This window comes from Aedes aegypti, chromosome 3 (genome assembly GCF_002204515.2).
Source record: "Aedes aegypti strain LVP_AGWG chromosome 3, AaegL5.0 Primary Assembly, whole genome shotgun sequence".
NCBI lineage: Eukaryota > Metazoa > Arthropoda > Insecta > Diptera > Culicidae > Aedes > Aedes aegypti.
In genome coordinates, this window is record NC_035109.1 from 191,862,225 (window position 1) to 191,880,927 (window position 18,703).

The window sequence follows — 18,703 nt, forward strand, 5'->3', positions numbered from 1 at the left end:
ATTTTAATTGAAAAGCACGAATTGAATCGTTTCAAATTGGAACTTCGATTAGTAAACTGTTTTGAGTGTAATATTCACATAGGATTACATAAAAATTAAAAATTGCATCGGTTTCTGAAAACCATATTATGGATCAATTTTCATATTATGGATCAAATTGTGACATATTACGGATCAGTGCGCAAAATCAAGAGATTTTAAACTTAATGCATCTGTATTGCATGATTTGATGAAAGTTAACAATGTGTCACATATTACTGCAAAAATAGCATTGTTAGAGCTGGAAACAAGGGTAAAATGTCCTTTTTTATGATATACTGCATTGTAGTAACTGAGGCATGGACTGTTTTCGCTCCACACCAAGTTTTCCACCCATTTTTGTCTGCTAAACAATGAAATTTACCAACCTTGATGTTGCATTAGTTTTATCCTTAGTGCTGTCTGAAAATGTCGAATCCAATACTTAAAATGGTAGAAATCTATATTCTTTGGTAGTGATCCATAACCGTGGTAAACAAGCATTTCCTGGTCCATATTATGGATCACTACTTAGAAGTGCTAATTTTCGGTATTTAGAATCAACAATCAAGAAAACTGTTTTCTAAAGATGAATTCACACTAAATCAAAGCTAATGAGCATGTTTTATGCTATAACATATGAATTTTACCACTTGTGGGAGCTTATGAATGCTGACGACACTTCTTACAGAAAACGACCATATAATGATAGCTGTGTGGTACCAACTAAACATTTGTCAAAAACACCGTTATTAAGCGGTTGAATGTTGTGCTTAACTTTACAAATGCTAGAAGACAAATAGTATAACATGGGAAAAATATGTTTTACGTCAACGTTTATGTTTTGAGCGAGTTATCCGATGTTGAACGCCAAAGTGATCCGTCACTGTGGGTCATCCGTAACTGTTGGGTCATGGTATACGCTACAAAAATAATAATATTTATCATAAATGGGTAACAGGATCACATAAAATATTTTTTTTTTGTATTATGTATTATTTGGCTGAAGTGTCCGGTACTGGGGGATCTCCCCCTAATTCCTCTGTAGCTGGCAATGTAACATTTGTCGCCATTCTCAAAATCGGAGACAGCGAAGAAGTTTTCTACGCAACAGGAAAGATGAATTAAAGCTCAACTTTAAAATTTCCAAAGCACAAATCTGGAGACCCAAAAACCCCTTCAGGCTCGATCAATTGGTCACTAGCCTGGGACACGGTTATATGAAAAATTTAGATCCTCGCTCCAGTCCACTTTTTGGATTGCATTTAGGTCCCATAACAACTGTGCAAAATTTCAGCTCGATCGGAGAAACTATATTTTAGCGCCAGCTGTCAAAATTTGTATGGGATTTACTATGGGAAAACTTACTTTTGCAAACAAAAATCGCCAGAGGTCGCCCATTGACCTCTATAAAAATTCTGAACACAGATCTCGATAGGTATTTCTACGATGAACAGCATTGCCGAAGACCGCAAAGCAATCCGATGCTTGTGAAAAAAGTTGTTAAGCATTGACTATTCGGAAATTTTGCTCGATTTTGTTATTGTTGTTATTCCCTTACGTGTTAATCAACGTCGCCTTGCCAATATGTTTTTATTGAATAACTTTTTTCACAAGTGTCGGATTGTTTCGCGGACTTCGGCAATATTCTTCATGGTAAAAATAGCTATTGAGGTCTGTGTTCATAATTTTTATAGAGGTCAATGGGCAATCTCTGGCGATTTTTCTTTGCAAAAGTAAGTTTTCCCATAGTAAATCCGATACAAACTTTAAACGGCTGGCGCTAAAATATAGTTTCTCCGATCGAGCTGAAATTTTGCACAGTTGTTATGGGACCTAAATGCAATCCAAAAAGTGGCCTGGAGCGAGAATCTAAATTTTGTCCCACACTATTGGTCACTCGCTGGGGGGTGATTCACTCATTTTGGGACACACACTATCAACCCGAGCAAAGTCCAACATAAAAAAAGAAAGCAAGTTGAATACATATCTTGTTTTCAGCATCAAGGTGGTATCATAATTCAATATCAATCATTTATTAATTTATTCGATATCATATTTGGTTTCCGTTGTGCTATCATTTTAATTTTTTGTTAAAGTTATAATTTTAATAAATTATTAATCTATTCGTTCTACATGTATAAACAATGTGAGAATATACAAATCAAGCAATCAACTTGACGCAGACTTGTTTCTTTATCAAACGAAAACATGTATATCCAGTAGACTGGCCCACCTTAGTATGGGAGAAAAATAAAGTTGTATAATTCCACGGGGCACCCGCCAGGATTATTCTTTAGGGTTAGAGGAAGACTTCCTGAAAGTTTCAGCTCATTTGGTCGTTCCATGAGCTGGCGCAATTGAATTGAAGTTAATATGGGATTTTCAGCTCCAACATATAGGAAACAGCACATCATCTCCTGTTTGAGTCAGGAAAATTGTTGATCGCGTTCAATTGAACCCAGAATGTAAAAACACTACTTGATACTGTAGCAAACAATATTGTAGAAGGTTGTATGATGATTAAAATTGATAAAGTTGGTGTTTTAACTATCTGAAGTAGATTTGCAATATTGCAAAGTATTCCTTCAACTTAGCTGGGTGGTAGCCACTATGCGCATCATAGCCACCTATGACGCTGCGCGAGCTGCGGCACAAGGTGCATGCACATGTGTGATTGTAAGGGAGTGCTGATCTAAGCCTAACTTTCAACAACTGAAAGCTTAATGAAAATGAGCTTAAATCCAGATACAACCTTCGGCAACTATGTTCATTAGCGTATCAACTAGTGGATTTGTCATTCTGGGCTCAATTGAACATAATTAACTAGTGTACGAGACGCAACAGTGACATAGGGTCAATTTTCAATATATTTGAGACGAATATTCCATACAAACTTTGAAATGAATGCGCCAGCTGGGGGAGCAACCAAATGAGTTGAAATTTTGAGAGAGCTTTTTTCTTAACCTAAGGCACATATCTAGGGGGTGCCCCGTTGAATTTTACAACTTTTTTGTTTAAGGGCCAGTCTAATATCCAGTGGCGTAGCTAGGATTTTTGGGGCCCAGTGCGGAGATTGATTTCGGGGCCCTCAAAATTAAGGTAAACGCCGTTTAAATGGAAGGCGCTAATGCGAAATCGATGGAAATCACGTTGATATGAGGTTGAAGTAGTTTGATGGCATAAATGTCAATTAATGAGCCTAAAATTCTTTGCTATATTCTTGTTCAGAAATACAATAGTTTACTGAAAATCATCGAGGGGGTTTCCAGTGAATTACCATGGAAGTATAAATAAACACTGGCGAAATAGCTCTGGAAATCAATGATTTGTATACAGCAATTGAGCATTCTAGGAAAATTTGGACATTTCCTAAATTTTGTGGTTTTGATTCAGGATTGATTTTGAAATTATGTACGAAAAAATGCATTAAAAATGAATAAATTTGCCAAAGTTTGCTTGAAATAAATTTCGAACAAAATGAACTCTAAGGATTTTTTCAGAAGTTCATTTTGCAATTTTCACGAACTTCCTTAGGATTCTATTCAGAAATTTAACGTAGATTTTTTCTAAGGATGGCTTTTCTGGAATTTCCTTAAAAATTACCCTTCAGATTTCATCCAGAGAATTCCTTCAGGAATTTCTCCAGAGATTGTTCCTAAGATTCCTTCAGGAATTATTCTAGAAGTTCTTAGAGAAATGTCTAAGAAAAGATCAAAGATTCTTTTCAGGAATTATTGGTGAAATTTTTTGAAAAATCAGAAGATATGTTCAAATTAAATTCTAAAATAACATCTTATGAACTCCCACAAAGTTCTCTGAAGGAACTCCAGGGCCCTTAAGGAAGTCTTGAAAGATTTCGATGATAAATTGCTTAGATGATAGGAATTGCTAGATTATTTACTGTAGTATTGGCTGGTGTGCAATCTGAGATGAATATTTAAAGAAATCATCAAGATTTTACTTGAAGAAGTATACGAGAAATTGTTTGAAAGAACTGTAGAAGTAATTTCGCATGAAATGTTAGAAGAAGCTTTAGAAAAAGCTTCTGAAGGAGCTTCGTGAAGAACCGCAGATCAAATTCAAAGAGGAATTCCTGGAAGAGTATCAAATGTATATTCTATGATAATCCATGGAGGAACTTTAGGAGCAATTCCACGGGTAAATGTGAATGAATCCTTGAAGAAATCCAGATAAAACTTCTGAAGGGATAACTGGAGAAACCGGCATATAAATTCTCGTAGATCTTCCTGTAAAAATTCCCGAATGAATTTCTTTATGATCTACAGAATGAATTTTTTTTTCTTAAGAGAACTCCTGTAGGAAACTTTGGATATCTACTAATGTTACAACTGGGGAAATCAAAAAAGTCAAGAAAAGCATTGTACTGCTCATGGATTTCCTGGAGCAAATAACAAAAAAATCCTCTAACCATCCCTTGAAACAACGCTGGAAGATTTTTTGGGAAACCTGGTGATAGAACCAATATAGACAATTCTGAACTAGATCCCAGAAGTATGCCTGAAGAGATCTTTATAGCAATTACTAAAAGAATTCCTGAAGTTTTTCCTCAAGGAATTTAAAAACCAATTCTTGAAGAACCTGTGAAATAGTCTCTGAGGGTCTCCCTGGGACATCTTGCAGCACGGTTCACTTCGATCAGAATAAAGATAAAGGTGAGTTTAGAGACCATTTTTATTAAAATAGACTTTAAAGACCTTACGTTTAAAATGGAGACTTGCATAACTAAGCCTCTAGTAAGAGATCTGCTATCATCCTTGAATGTGTACAAATCATGTCCCGAAGATGGTAACTGGTTTATTGTTTCAATTATAATGGATCATTGAAGGTCACTCATTTAGCACTCACCGCATCAAAACAACGGCACCATCGTATATGGGATTGCGCAATGTGACGGCATTGCTGTTCTGTCAAACACACAAGTCTACGGTGGCGCTATCTATGCATTTCACAGTGCCAGTTTTGGTTATAAAGCTATCCATGAGGACTTTTCGTGATAGGACTGACAGCTGAAAGTGTGAATGCAACCGAAATGAAAGAGTAAACAAATCATGCGAGTGTTATCGGAGCTTTACATTTTCCTTTGTAATCGAAAGCCACTCCGATCGCGAAACGTCAAAAGCACATGGTTAACAAAAAAAAACAGCTGATCGCAGCTGTCTCGTCGGCTTGCCTAAAAATATAGTCTGTAAAATTTGGAAGTATGTTCAAGATACGATTATGGGCCCCGCATATTTACATAGATCCGCCTGAATTACAAAATTTAACCGATTTATCGAGAATGAATTTTTAATAGGTATTTAGGTTACTCTAATCACTATACCATTGACCATGGGGCCCCTACACATTGCCGATCAAGGTCATCTTCAAACTAAATTTTTATCTACTTGTTAACGGGTTAGTTTTCTAGAAATCTAATTCATAATAAAAATAAATTGATACTTATATTGATTTTTTTCATAATTTCACCCATAATTTGTCCATCTTTACCACGCGTAATGAGTTAATTAATTTAAATTCATAAGCAGTGAGTTCTCAATTTGCTGCCCATTATAGCAGAAACAGTTTTCAATTTGCTTTCACTGACAGCAAAAAATAAAATTCAATTTGATTTCATGAGAACATTTGTCTGCTCTCAGATTTGATATTTTAACCGTTAAAACAACCAAAATGACAACAAACTGAGTTATCAAATTCTACGACATCACAACATCAAAATTAGTTTTCAATATGATCTCAAGCTTTGCTCGTGAAAGTTACCTTACATTTTCTATTACCACACTCTAAATACTTCAGAATAGCTATCCAGCAAGACTAAGCTGAAAGTCGTGGGTAGGAATTCCAATGGTCAAAAATCTTTTTTTTTATCTTTATTAACGAGATTTTTAGCCCTGGGCTAGTTCATCTCGGGACCAACGACTTTACTTCCCTTCCGAAGGAAGTCGTCACTGAAATTTTTGGTGACTATCTCGGGGATGGGATTCGATCCCAGGTCCTCGGCGTGAGAGGCGTGTGTTCTAACCACTACACCAGGTCCGTCCCCGTCAAGGATCTTTTCGCGAAGGATATTTTCTCGACTTTCCCGAGCATAGAGAATTTCCGTAACTGACAAACGAAATACGTATGCAAAAATGGTCATCTGGCAAAGAAATAGCTTATAAGAACACTAAGCAGAGAAGCAGGCTCTGTTCCAGTTGGGATGTTTTGCCAGAAAGAAGAAGAACCTCTGTATAGCAATCGTACTTTTTCAGTAAAATAGTAAAAAAAAGCTACAGTATCTCATTATATAGTAATACATACATTAAAAAAACGTTTACATTAGTATGGGATATTTATAAAGTTATTATACCATTTTATGATGAACTAAAGTTTCTAAATTCTCGATTGGAATTTGTGAAACGGCGCTTGTTTTAAAATGTTGTCACAAAAACACTGTGTCCTAAGCATCGTTAAACGCAAGGATAAAGATATGAAAAAGGTCTGATAAACATCAGGAAGGGATAAAACACGATGGAAGCAATCAATTTCCGCCGACAAAAATCTACCGCATTACTTACCTAGATTCAGCCGAGACCCGACCGCCTGGTGCACCTTTCCATAACCGAGCCAGCATTCCGACGTACAGCATGGATATCAGCGTTAGCGGGATGACGTATGATGATAGGAAAAACGATACCTATGAAATTGAATATGTTGGACAAAAAAGACGGGAAGAGAAAGAAAACATCAGTCATTTTTTAAACAACCTGAAGCGAACGCATCCCACCACAATAACGAATTTGTTTAGGCGTTCCAGCCTCAATGCTTTCAGGTATCGGTTTCAAACAACCGCTTTTGGTACATCAAGCTTTGAAGCTCAGTCTCTGTTGGCGAAATTGGCTTTCACATTTCGCAGAAATGAAATTACCCTTCCCTTGCTATGGAACTCGTAGCACTTTCAATTATAGATGCTCGTGTTCACACAAGGCGTCAAAGTGTAATGGTTTTATTGAAAATTCCCTTCCTCAATAATTAATTGAGTTAAAACAATAAATTCGTGGAGTGCATTTACTGTAGAGTGTTTCGGACACCTCCCAATATGCATATTGTCCTAAATGCAGCTATTGTCATGCAATGAACATACTATTTTAAAATCAGAGAGCCATATTTCCATGGGCGTAAATAGCCATCAGACTTGAGGGGGGCCACGGCCCCTTCTCATGAGAGACAAAAGTCGTAAAGGATATCTTAATAATACTTGTTTCGATAATATTTGTGAACCGATTATAGTCGCGTACTTTCATACAGAGGTAGATCAAAACCTAAAAATCGTCTAAAACCGACTGATCAACTTTCTTAGATACCAAATGTCACTTTTATGGAAAAATAGTAAACATTTATTTAAAAATCTATGTTTTCGTTTTATATTGCCAAGATGACGTATTCAACCCAATCTTATATTTAGATCTCGAATAGAACACAAGGATTTAAAAGCAGATTATAATCAGGATTTACCTTTCCAATTCGATTTGATCTAGATGTTTGCAAAGTTCTAAAACAAGATAAAAATTTAATTGTATCACCCAAGCCTTCGAAAAAAAAATGCTTGCTAGTTTAAAAATATGGATCATTGTTGCTCAACATTTCTGTAGTAAACGATTCATGTCTCTAAACCTCTCGAATACAAAATTTGAACATAGCATTGAATAATACCTTTTTTTGTTAGAGTTAACTCTTTAAACTCTTTAAACTTTAAATCCTAAAGCTGCTTGGCTACCATCATATTGAAGGATTGAAGTTTTTTTTTGTATTCAAATAAAGCTGTTGTCAGAAAATTCGTACGATAACAGTTATTTGAAGAAAAAGGATGGAAGGTATTTTGCTCATGGATTTATTAATATCCAATCATAGTAAGGCAGAGCAAAACTTCGACCTTACTAGTATAATCAATTTTTTTATAAAAACAATAGCAGTTGAAAATAAATACCATACAGTGAACCTTCAACATATTTGCTACAATTTCGCTGATTGTCTTAAACAAACTTTTAACCCATCGGTGGGGCTCGACACTTTTACGATAGACATACTTTATATAAACTTATGTTTACAGATAAATATACTCTAACTTTTCATCAAAAAATTGCCCAAAGCCCAAACGTTTTTTGTAAAACTAGGTGAAAATGTGAAATGTTGGTGACTTTTTTCGCACGATCAGGCAAATTTCGCTAAATTTGAAGATAATATGTGAATTTGGGGTAATTAGTAAATTTCTCTGCTAGATTATATAGGTCGAACTTTTGACCCGCTGATTCGAACTTTTGCCACACTATGGGCCAAAAATTGATTCCAAGCAATTATGTAGTTACTAATACACCTCAAATCATCCTTATGATGCATAAAAACGCCCTTACATAAAAAAATTGAAGAAGATTTTATCCTTATTTATTTTCATGCAATGAAAGTTTGATAAAAAATTATAATGTTTACGTCAAAAAACAACAAATAGCCATTATTTTTCCAAATCATAATCGACTCTTATGATATTTGTAGTGAAAGTCTCTTACTTGAACACTATAGCTAGATCCTAAATCGAATCCTAAACATTCGATTTATTATCATTAATTTAAAACAAGTTTTATCTATATTTCTTACAAATAACGCAACGTCTTCTAATTACAGAAATGAATGCATACATATTTATAACGAAAATAACATCTCTGAACCGAATTGATGTGGTTCCCATTCTGGAGATAGTCACTTATGACTTAAAAAGTTATAGTGGCGACTTCATTTGAAAGCGAAGTGAAGCTGTTCTTCTCGAAATGAATTAGCCCAGGGTTAAAAATCTCGTTAACAAAGACAAACAAAAAGAATTGATGTAATGTCCATATAAACTACGTAAGACGCCAAAAAAAATTGGCGCAAGAAAAAATAAAAAAAAAAATAAAAAAAAGGGTCATATTATAAACATTTATAGAAAAATTAAAATCGTGTCTTAAAACAATCTTCAGTATGAATAAGGTTTACGTTTATTCTACAGAAACAAATAGTAACAGGGTCTTATTATCTTTCCAATCAAAAAAAAAATCAAAAAATTGGTGTCAACATAGCATTGAAAATTGTTGCGACATTTACGATTTTACATGGTTCGATGTGGTTTTTTGTACGAATCCGCCACTATCTTACTATTTAATTTCAATGTTCACTTTTGAATGCAACTGCTTCACTGTCGTTTACGTACGAACTGCTACGCTTACTGCACAATTGTTTAGTTTCGAGATTTTTTTTTTGTAGAACTTAACCATAACTCTCATACACAAACATTTTCCAGTAACAACGATTCGTTCTAGATAATTGATCACAAAATATCGCAGCTTGTTTTAAAATATGAAAAAACTCTGGTTTTCTAATTAACAATACCACTACAAATGGATCAAGCCAGTTCTTATAGTTCTAAAACAAACAAGACAAAAAGGAAACAGTATGGCAGTATGTGACGTTTTAAAATTACATATTGCCATTGCCTGTCAAACAATGATCATCCATGAATTCATATACAAAATGCATTTAATGCGTCTAGTGTTTGATACTAAAAACTAGTTTTAACTGTATTGTCATTTCTTCTCCATTTTTTTTCGGGGGGCCAAGGCCATGGTTCGGGGGGGCCAGGCCCCCCTGGCCCCTCCCTATTTACGCCAATGCATATTTCCGTGGATTAGCATATAAATAATGTAATTATGCTACTTTTCCTCGTATTTCAATTTTTCAAATGCCAGTTTCCCGAATGACCCGTTTCCCGGAAAAGCGAGGAAGATAAAATAAAAAAGACAGTGAAAATTCTTTTCAGTTTGTAACTGGTGTGGTGAAATAGAAAGAACAATCTGCAGGTTCTGACAAACAAATCAAAGTCTATAACCATTTAATGAAACTATTCAGCAATACCATGCTCAGGGCCTTAGAACACTTAGTTGAAAAGCAGACTCTGTTCCAGTTGGGATGCAACGCCAAAAAGAAGACGTTCGTTGCATCTATAATAAAAAAGTGCTTCCTCCGCCCTTGTTCGAGCTGGATAGGAAGCTGAGCAGGTGACTATTTTGTTTCAATAAATCAGCATTGCACATGTGTTCAAAAATCCTGTTTTTTTTTCGCAAGACCATCATCCACAAAATCAAAGATTGTAATCAAAATAGCAGACGGGAGCAGCTGGAATCATTTTCAGTGTTTAAAAGGCATCCTAAATAAGAATTTATACTAAAATCAGAGAGTTGTTTTGGGGTGATTTTTTGTTTTAGCTGTTGGAAGTTTTGCTAGTTATTTGGCCTATGTGAAAAAATAAATTATATGGGAGCTTTTAAAAAAAAAATCTTCAAAAATTCAAAATTCTTGTATGAAAAAAAAAAAATACTTACAGTGTTATGCATCGAACTAATTTAGTTTGATGCTTACCGTTTCATAATAACTTAAGAAAATATCATAGAACAACATGAACCGCTACAAAAGCTAAATTGTAATTTGCATAAATTTATAGAATCCACACCATTCAATCAAACTATTCAACAACTTGGGTTGGTCTGTTCTCATAAATATTAGAGTTCACGATGTTTTGCTACTCATTTAACACATATCAAATATATGTAAACTAAGTAGTGTATTTGATATGGTGCAATAAAATAGTTGATTTTTTCACTTTTGTCCAAGGGACGCAGCACTGTGTGGCGGCCTGGTTTCAGCGTGAATTTCTCATATATCTACACTCATAATAAACATTATGCAACAACTCCAACTAGGTGCGTTTTATGAAGAACACCAAAAAAACTCTTCTTTTAAAATACGAATTTTAAATGTTATTCGACAAAAAACAGTTTCAATCCTTTTTACCTCAACAATGGAATTCAAATGGAAAGCGTTTATGACTTCAGTTATCTTTGTTATCGAAACGCTTCTGTGCAGGGTTGGGAAAAATCTTGAAATTCACTCTACAGTAGCCAAGCAAAGCCAATCATAGTCAGCGAAGCCGGTGAAACTCACGCCCATCGCTGCTGTAGGCAAAAAGCCTTGAAAATATCAAAACACCCGTTGCTAAGGGCAACTCAGAATTACTGTAGAAAAATGTTCTATTTCCCGCTGCATTTCCCGCATTTAGAGCCTTCAAAGTAGAAGCATTAGCCGTAGAAGGCCAATGTCGTGACTGTTCGTGTGACCAACATCTAGTTTGCCACGCTCTGACAGTCTGAGTACCGGGTTTATAAGTGTCAAATCAAATTTTTCAACCATAATAAAGCATTCTCTACAACATGGCACTAAACAAACAATCAAAAACTTCAATAGTAAGTTTTAATAAAATAATTCTATTTTGTGAAAACAGCGCCACTAGCGTTCTACTACTTGTATTTCTATTGCCTTCAATGACACTCATGATTTAGAAAATTCGTGCATCTAACATAGGCTACTTGATGAGATTCACGTTTTTGAACTACTGTACTTGAGAGCCACGTGATTTTCGCAAAAATTCAAGCCTACTACTATTACCATTCCCAGCACTGCTTCTGTGTCTTCAATATAATAAACATAATCTCCGTTTGAGTTGTGTAATCATTATCGAAACTTTAAGTTATATACGCTTTTTCAAGCGATACAAAACAATCAAAGCGGTTTATTTGAACCTCATTGCTGAAATCAGAATCAAATCTAATCCAAACATGGAACTGAATTGGTATTTGTGGTTATTGTGGTGGTGGCCGGTTATCATATAAAATCCCTCCATCTTCGCCCTAATCGCCTTCTCGCACTCGAGATGGAAACACTTACATGAAATGCAATCAAACTGTATCCTTCGGTGTGAAGGAAGAGACAAGCGGTATAATCACCTCCCCTGCTAGGATAGTGCAGAACTCCGTGAGATATGGCGACTGGAATTGCTGTGGTCACAATGACGATCCATGCCACGGTTATTGCTCTGTAATAGAAAATAGTTTCCATAGGATTGAATAAGCTGAGTGCCGGGAAGGGAAACTTCGTTATACTCCTTACATCACAGCATTTTTCTCGGTTCTAATAGACATACTGGTAATAGGGTGGACCACAGCAAGAAACCGATCCAAGGACATAAGAACTAAGGTGTACGCGCTGGCATGGGCCGTAACCACTATCATATATTGTACCTGTGAATGCAGTTATTACGTCCTGAAATTCATTTGCACTAGTAATTGGTCAATACTTACGAATTTGCACCACATCAGTCCGAAAGGCCATTCTGGTAGGATATAATCAGTCGCGGTGAATGGTACACAAAATATCACAAACAACAGGTCGGCGGCGGCCAAATTGATAATCAATAAATTTGTGGTTGATCGCATGTTAGGATTAGCGGCAACAACTGGAAATAAAACACAAGGTAATTTAGCTTAATTTGCGAAATGATATAAGGTACAGTGGGGGAAGTGTATCAGTGGGGTAAGTGGATCATTTGTCAATATTAAGCATAAATACATGGATTATGTTGAATGTTTTCGCACCATTACGTCGTTTTAGGTTATATCCTTACGCCAATACTAATACTATTGCAAAACTGGTACTACACGTACACTAACACAAGCAAACTTTTTAGCTGCAAAAATTAATTAATTTGAAAATTGTTTTCCATCAATCAAAATTCCATTGTATATTTGTCTAGAATCGAATTCTATTATTTTTTTCGCCACATGGTGGTTCTAATTAAATTAATCACAATGGAAAATATATGATTTTTCTGAATAAATACAAATATATTGCACCTGGTACACTTACCCCTACTTTTTAATGGGGTGGGGTAAGTGGATCAAGTATTATTAACATTTATTGGCAGACCGCTTACGAGAATTTTAATAAGCTTTAATATCCGCAAATTTTGTTTTCTGTTATTTTGTTCCATTCCCAGCTTAAATTTGTCAAATTGACCATAGAAAATTTGAATTAATCCACCTAAAAGTTTTTTTAACTTTTCTGGTTTTAAAAAAATACAAAATAATAATAATTTCAAAATTCACTCGAAACTTTTCGTGGTTTATCTAAGCTGAGTTGCAAAAGAGAAAAATATACTAATTTTCCAATTGAAAGCATAGTATCGTAGCTTATTTGACCATATAAATTATTCTAGACAGATGGTACACATATATTCATATATAGAATAAAAGGATTTCACTTTGTGATTCAAAAGTAATATAACATATATTTTTAAACTACGAATGTTTTTAGAAACATCGTTAGGAATAATCCCACGATACTTCTGTATAACTTATGCGTATAAATGGATGAATTTTCTCCATATTATTCTAGTTACAATGTTTTTTTTTTTTTTGTTCGAATTAGTGTGAACTAATATATACATACTTTTTATTATATTTTGATTAAATAAAGATACTTTTTAATTTTAAAGTATTAAAATGTAACATTACTAGCACTAACAACAAGAACTAGAGTAATATCATTCTTATTATACATAATTGCACCACATTTGTTTTGAGAAAAGATTTTTTTTAATGGTGATCCACTTACCCCACCATGGTGGGGCAAGTGGATCATTTGGCGCAAATTTTTAAGTCCCTCATACTCATTACATAACAATCAGAAAAATCGAAATAAATGACGATTTGAAGTATAATAGCCCCTCATTTGATATACACAGAAAAAAGTTTCAATTTCATTATTCACGTTAGCTGTACATAACAATGAAGTTAACTATTGATTTTTCTGTATTAACTTACCCCACGGTACCTTACGATAAAACATTAGCAGTTTTTGCAACAATTTTGCAGAACAATATTTTTTTTTAAATTCGGGTCGTATATTTGTCCAACGAGGCTTGGCGAATATGATAATTACGACAAGTGCTACAATATTGCAATATTTTTCAGCTACTGTCAGTTACTTTCCATGTTTTATATACATACAGTACACTGTAAACAATTTTAAAATTTCATTTACGTCTACTGTACAAATAAACTAAATTCATGTGTTTTGTGCAAATTTAAATGAATTTTCATTAATATTAAATTAGGGTCCAAGATAGCCATAGCGGTAAGCGTGCAGCTTTTCAGCAAGACAAATTTGAGACTCGTGGGTTCGAATTCCATCGGTCGAGACTCTTTTGGAGTTGGAAAGTTTCTCGATTTCCAGGGCATAGAGTATCTTCGTAACTACCACATGATATACAGGGGGTAGTCAAAATGATTTAGAAAGGAAAATTTTGCACCGGGAAGCAATCGACGGAAAATTTGGTCTAGTTTCAGTAACTCACATTTTTCAACTACATCATTGTTGTCTCTTTCGAATCTTTAAACGCGTGAGGACCTTGATTTAACATAATATATGTTGAAATAAATAATCCATCTAGAGAAAGACAGATAGAATATGTTTTGGATGCCTTGTACCAATTTATTGTTCCCCAACATTACATTGTGGACCAGTTCTATGGGAAATTACAAATCTTTCCCATTCGTAGTGTATAAACATTTGTATCATGCATGGTGATGATACGAACTATTTGTCTTCTTTTTTTCTTGTATTGCTGGAAATTATGAAACACATTCAGCCAAACCGAACTGAAAACCATTTTCTCCAATTTTTGTTCTGCTAGAGTGAACTAAGTGCCTTTTAATTTGAAATCAAATCTTACTGCTTGGAAAATATATGATAATTTTCTTTAATATTCTATCTTGACTTACTTATTGGACCATGTTAGTCATTTGTGAGCGATGAAATTTATAAAAGAGTCATTCGGAGGTGAGTGGGCTTTAAAATTGATTATCTCTAAATAATGGTTTTGGTACTTGGTGCGGTTTAGCAGAATGTTATGCGAGATTTTGTAGCACGTGATAATGCGTGATATGCACCTGAAGGGTAAAGCGCTCAAGTAAAATTTCTCTTCTATCAAAGTAATTTTGACAGCTATGAGCGAAGTGTCACCTTTACTTGCGGAATAATTGAGCGGCAAATTTTTCGGTACGGAAAAGTGGCAGCTCCATTTGATTTGTAAGGCAAGCGTTACCAAGGGTGGAGGGTAGCTGTCAAATGGGAGTAAAATTGGAAAGCCGCCAGCCTAAGTCCAGAACCAGTTTTAAGGTAAATTGTCTTTTGTCTTTAAATGATTATTGTTTTATGGCTATATCGGTCATGCGACTCAAAGGTAAAGGGAGTCTATAGAAGTAAATGATGGAAACGAATAGGTGCATAGGCGTCGCAAGGGAGCGACAAGATTGAAATTTTAATTAGGTGGTGAAAATTGAGCAAGCCATTTTAAAGTCAGTAAGCATCGAAGCGTCCTGTATTTTGCCTAGCTTCTCTACTGAAAAAGGGTTGGCTCAAAGCTGTGTTGGTAGCAAAGCTCATAGCCTGTGTTGGTAGCAAAGCTCAAAGCTTTGAGCCAACCCTTTTCCAGTAGAGAAGCTAGGCAAAATACAGGACGCTTCGATGCTTACTGACTTTAAAATGGCTTGCTCAATTTTCACCACCTAATTAAAATTTCAATCTTGTCGCTCCCTTGCGACGCCTATGCACCTATTCGTTTCCATCATTTACTTCTATAGACTCCCTTTACCTTTGAGTCGCATGACCGATATAGCCATAAAACAATAATCATTTAAAACAATCACGGTCGAAACCTTCTCCTATATATGAAATTTTGTCTTTAAATAAATGCGCTTGAAGGATATTGTTTGTAAGCAATTATTTTCTACGTGCTACTACAGTGCGCTGTTGGCAATTTAGTCAGAAAATTCTTCTGAATTCCCAAAATGGATGTTTTTGACAAAATTTATTACGCATTCACCATTGTTTGGTAGTAATTTTGTATGATTGTTTTCGTTTTAGAACCAGCTACACGTTGGGGTAGCAATAAAGAGCCGCCAATACCACCTTTGAGCGTTACCGATGTTATTAAATCATCTCTACTTCTCAGCAGCATACAGCTCAAGTAATTTCGGTAGCGGAATCATTCCTTGACCGTTTCTTGCCCTATCCTGTGCAAAAGGATCGTACCAGACATAAATAAAAAAAAAGTATTTGTTTATTTATGTACTTTTCCTGTCTTTATATGCCATGTCATTTTAGTATTTGTATCCTCTTGGTTTTCATGAATCGGTTCTGAATAAGCCATTCCCTTGAAAATTTCATTGTCATAAAAATACAATAATCAAAAGTGCTGGTCCACTGGTTAGAAAATGCAATCCTAGTCTTATTCCGCGATGCAGAAATTATCACATTCGTTCTGTGTAGCATCATTCATGGTCGGGAGAAATGTTCACAAAATTTCATCACCTTCCATAATCGATTAGTGTTGGTAAGATCTTAACATAAACGTCATGTCACTTAGCAAGTTTATTAGCATTGACAGCTGGGAAAAAATGAAAACCCATATTTGTGTATTTTTTAACTTCTATTGCACTCCCTATTTCATTCGTTCCTTCTATTGTTCTACCGAGTGAATTGATCTTCAGGTTGAGTGAAAATAACTTAGCCAGTAGATATTTTTTACATGGCTGCAAATGAAAAAAAATCAACCCCATCAACTTAAAATTAGGTTAACGCACGAACCCTCCGAATTGAGTGAAATGAACTCACTTTTGAGTACCTTGTTTTCTTCGTGTACGGCTCATAAGCACAGGGTTAAAACACTGTAACATATAATTATAACCAATATACGACTACATTCAGGGCTTGAAGGTCACTTTGCCTAAAAGCATTTAAAAATGTTTTATGATTAGTTGGCACTGTAAACCCTTTGCGCGGCTCATATAACGCTTGTAACGTAACAGTGCTCAGGGTTGCCTGTGTAGGATTGCAAGTACGGTAATACAGCCTTCAGTAGTTTACATTATTTTTCGCTTGAAAATCCAATATCCTATATTTGGTTTTTGTAAATTCGTAAACATAAAATTTAATCCCTCCTTTGGAGAATCAACTCAACTCCCAAGCTTAGTATGTACTTTACTCAAATAATTTCCGGGGGTTTAACCCACCCCGATTCAGCTTTGAGCTCACTTTAGGATATTAGCTCCACACAGCCACGACAGTATTTTGACGAGAGTGAAAATGAAACTAACAGAACGAATGAAATTACTTTTATACCCCCAGAATGGCGAAAAAAGCTCCTTCCCTTCGAAATCATTGTCAATTTATTCATTCTACTTTCCACTCTCTCTACAACTATGCTGGTCGTACAGACGATTTCTTTCGTTTTTTTTTTCTTCTGCAGCAACTATGCTATAGCTTGACCGACAATGTGCGAATCAGCAGATGTACTTGGAATCACTTAGATTAGATGATGATTGGAAGTCTATCACTTCCTTTCATCTAAATTTGGTATTATTCATTAGGATTACTAAAAATCATGCTTGAAATTTTGGGACACATTCACTAATAACAATTATTATAATTTGCTTGATTTCGATGAATAGATTCAATCGATTGAACTTATGGGAACTGTTCACTTTCAAACAAATCAGTTACGGTTCCCCGGGGAAAGTGGGATCTAAAAAAAAATGGTAGTTTAAGCAAATTGTCCAATATAATTTTCAAATGTCAATATTTTGCAAATCCAACAACACGGTCACATTTTGGCAACATATTTGCAAGTGTGTACATGAATTTCATCGAATAAATTCGAAATTGTGAAATCTTTAGAAGAAAGTTTCAGCATGAGCCATTAGACGCAGTTACCTCGCTAAACGGGACAAGTGAGACCATCCAGGTTTATGCGTCAATCCTATTGTCGTAGGAACAGGGAGGGCAGGGGGGCCTGGCCCCCTCCAGAATCATCCAGACCCCCCCCCCCAGAATTTTAGATGATAATAAAAAAATAACATGAAGCAAAATCTATTGAACCAATGTAGGTACATGACTCTTCTTATTGACAAAAATCTTTTTAGTAGTTACGTTATTTTATGTTGTACAGCTACCAGCTTTTTACGCTAGCCTGCTTTAAACTGTAAATCACCCCTTTCTGACATTTCTTGCCTTCACTATAATTGTTATGGATGGATCTAAGTATGCTTTTAAAGCTGAATTTTTTCTTGTTGACAAAGCAATGTCAAAAATTTTCAGTTCTGATTCTAGGAAATTGATATCGATAAGCTTAAAATGGCCTATTTTATACTAATGCATTGATAATTTTAGGTTGAATACATGAGTAGCAGAGTTATTGGTTCGGATTGTTGCTAGAGAGACACAGTGGCATTGAAGCTATAATAAATATGGAAATGATTTCTCCATAAATCGTATTTGTGCAATTTTCTTCATTGAAGCTTCTACTGGAAGAACTACATGAACCAGTAGACTAACTGAAAATTCGGAGGACCTTAAAAAAAACATCCCGAGGAACGGCCATGGCAATTCCTCTGATAGTCACCCCACAAATGTTGGGCAAAGCCAATTATGTTTAAATGTGATGAATGTTTAAGAATAATGCGTGTTGTATGTATGAAGCTGAACATTAATGGCGTAAACATGGACGAGGAAAAATCTTTGAACATCATGTACCACCCCTCTCGTTACATACAACTTGCATGGATTATAAAATTTTGGCGGCCCGCCTTTTCTAGTCGTAAGCTAAAATCCAGAACAGCCGAGAACCAATGTACTAAACGATGAATCGATCTATCGATCTCATTTCTTCAAATTTTGTTTCAATTTCCATTGGTTTGGTGTAGCA

At 35.2% G+C, this 18,703-nt stretch overlaps 1 protein-coding gene across 1 annotated transcript in view; it reads right to left on the reverse strand.

The window, feature by feature from the left end:
- The window catches only part of LOC5568864 (allatostatin-A receptor), an 86,528-nt gene that overhangs the window by 39,383 nt on the left and 28,442 nt on the right, over nucleotides 1–18,703 (reverse strand). The window contains exons 3-6 of the mRNA XM_001652540.2: nucleotides 12,240–12,394; nucleotides 12,049–12,179; nucleotides 11,827–11,974; nucleotides 6,597–6,715 (exon numbers count right to left, since the gene is read on the reverse strand). Coding sequence (XP_001652590.1) covers nucleotides 6,597–6,715; nucleotides 11,827–11,974; nucleotides 12,049–12,179; nucleotides 12,240–12,394 — 553 coding nt within the window. The remainder of the gene's footprint in view (nucleotides 1–6,596; nucleotides 6,716–11,826; nucleotides 11,975–12,048; nucleotides 12,180–12,239; nucleotides 12,395–18,703) is intronic.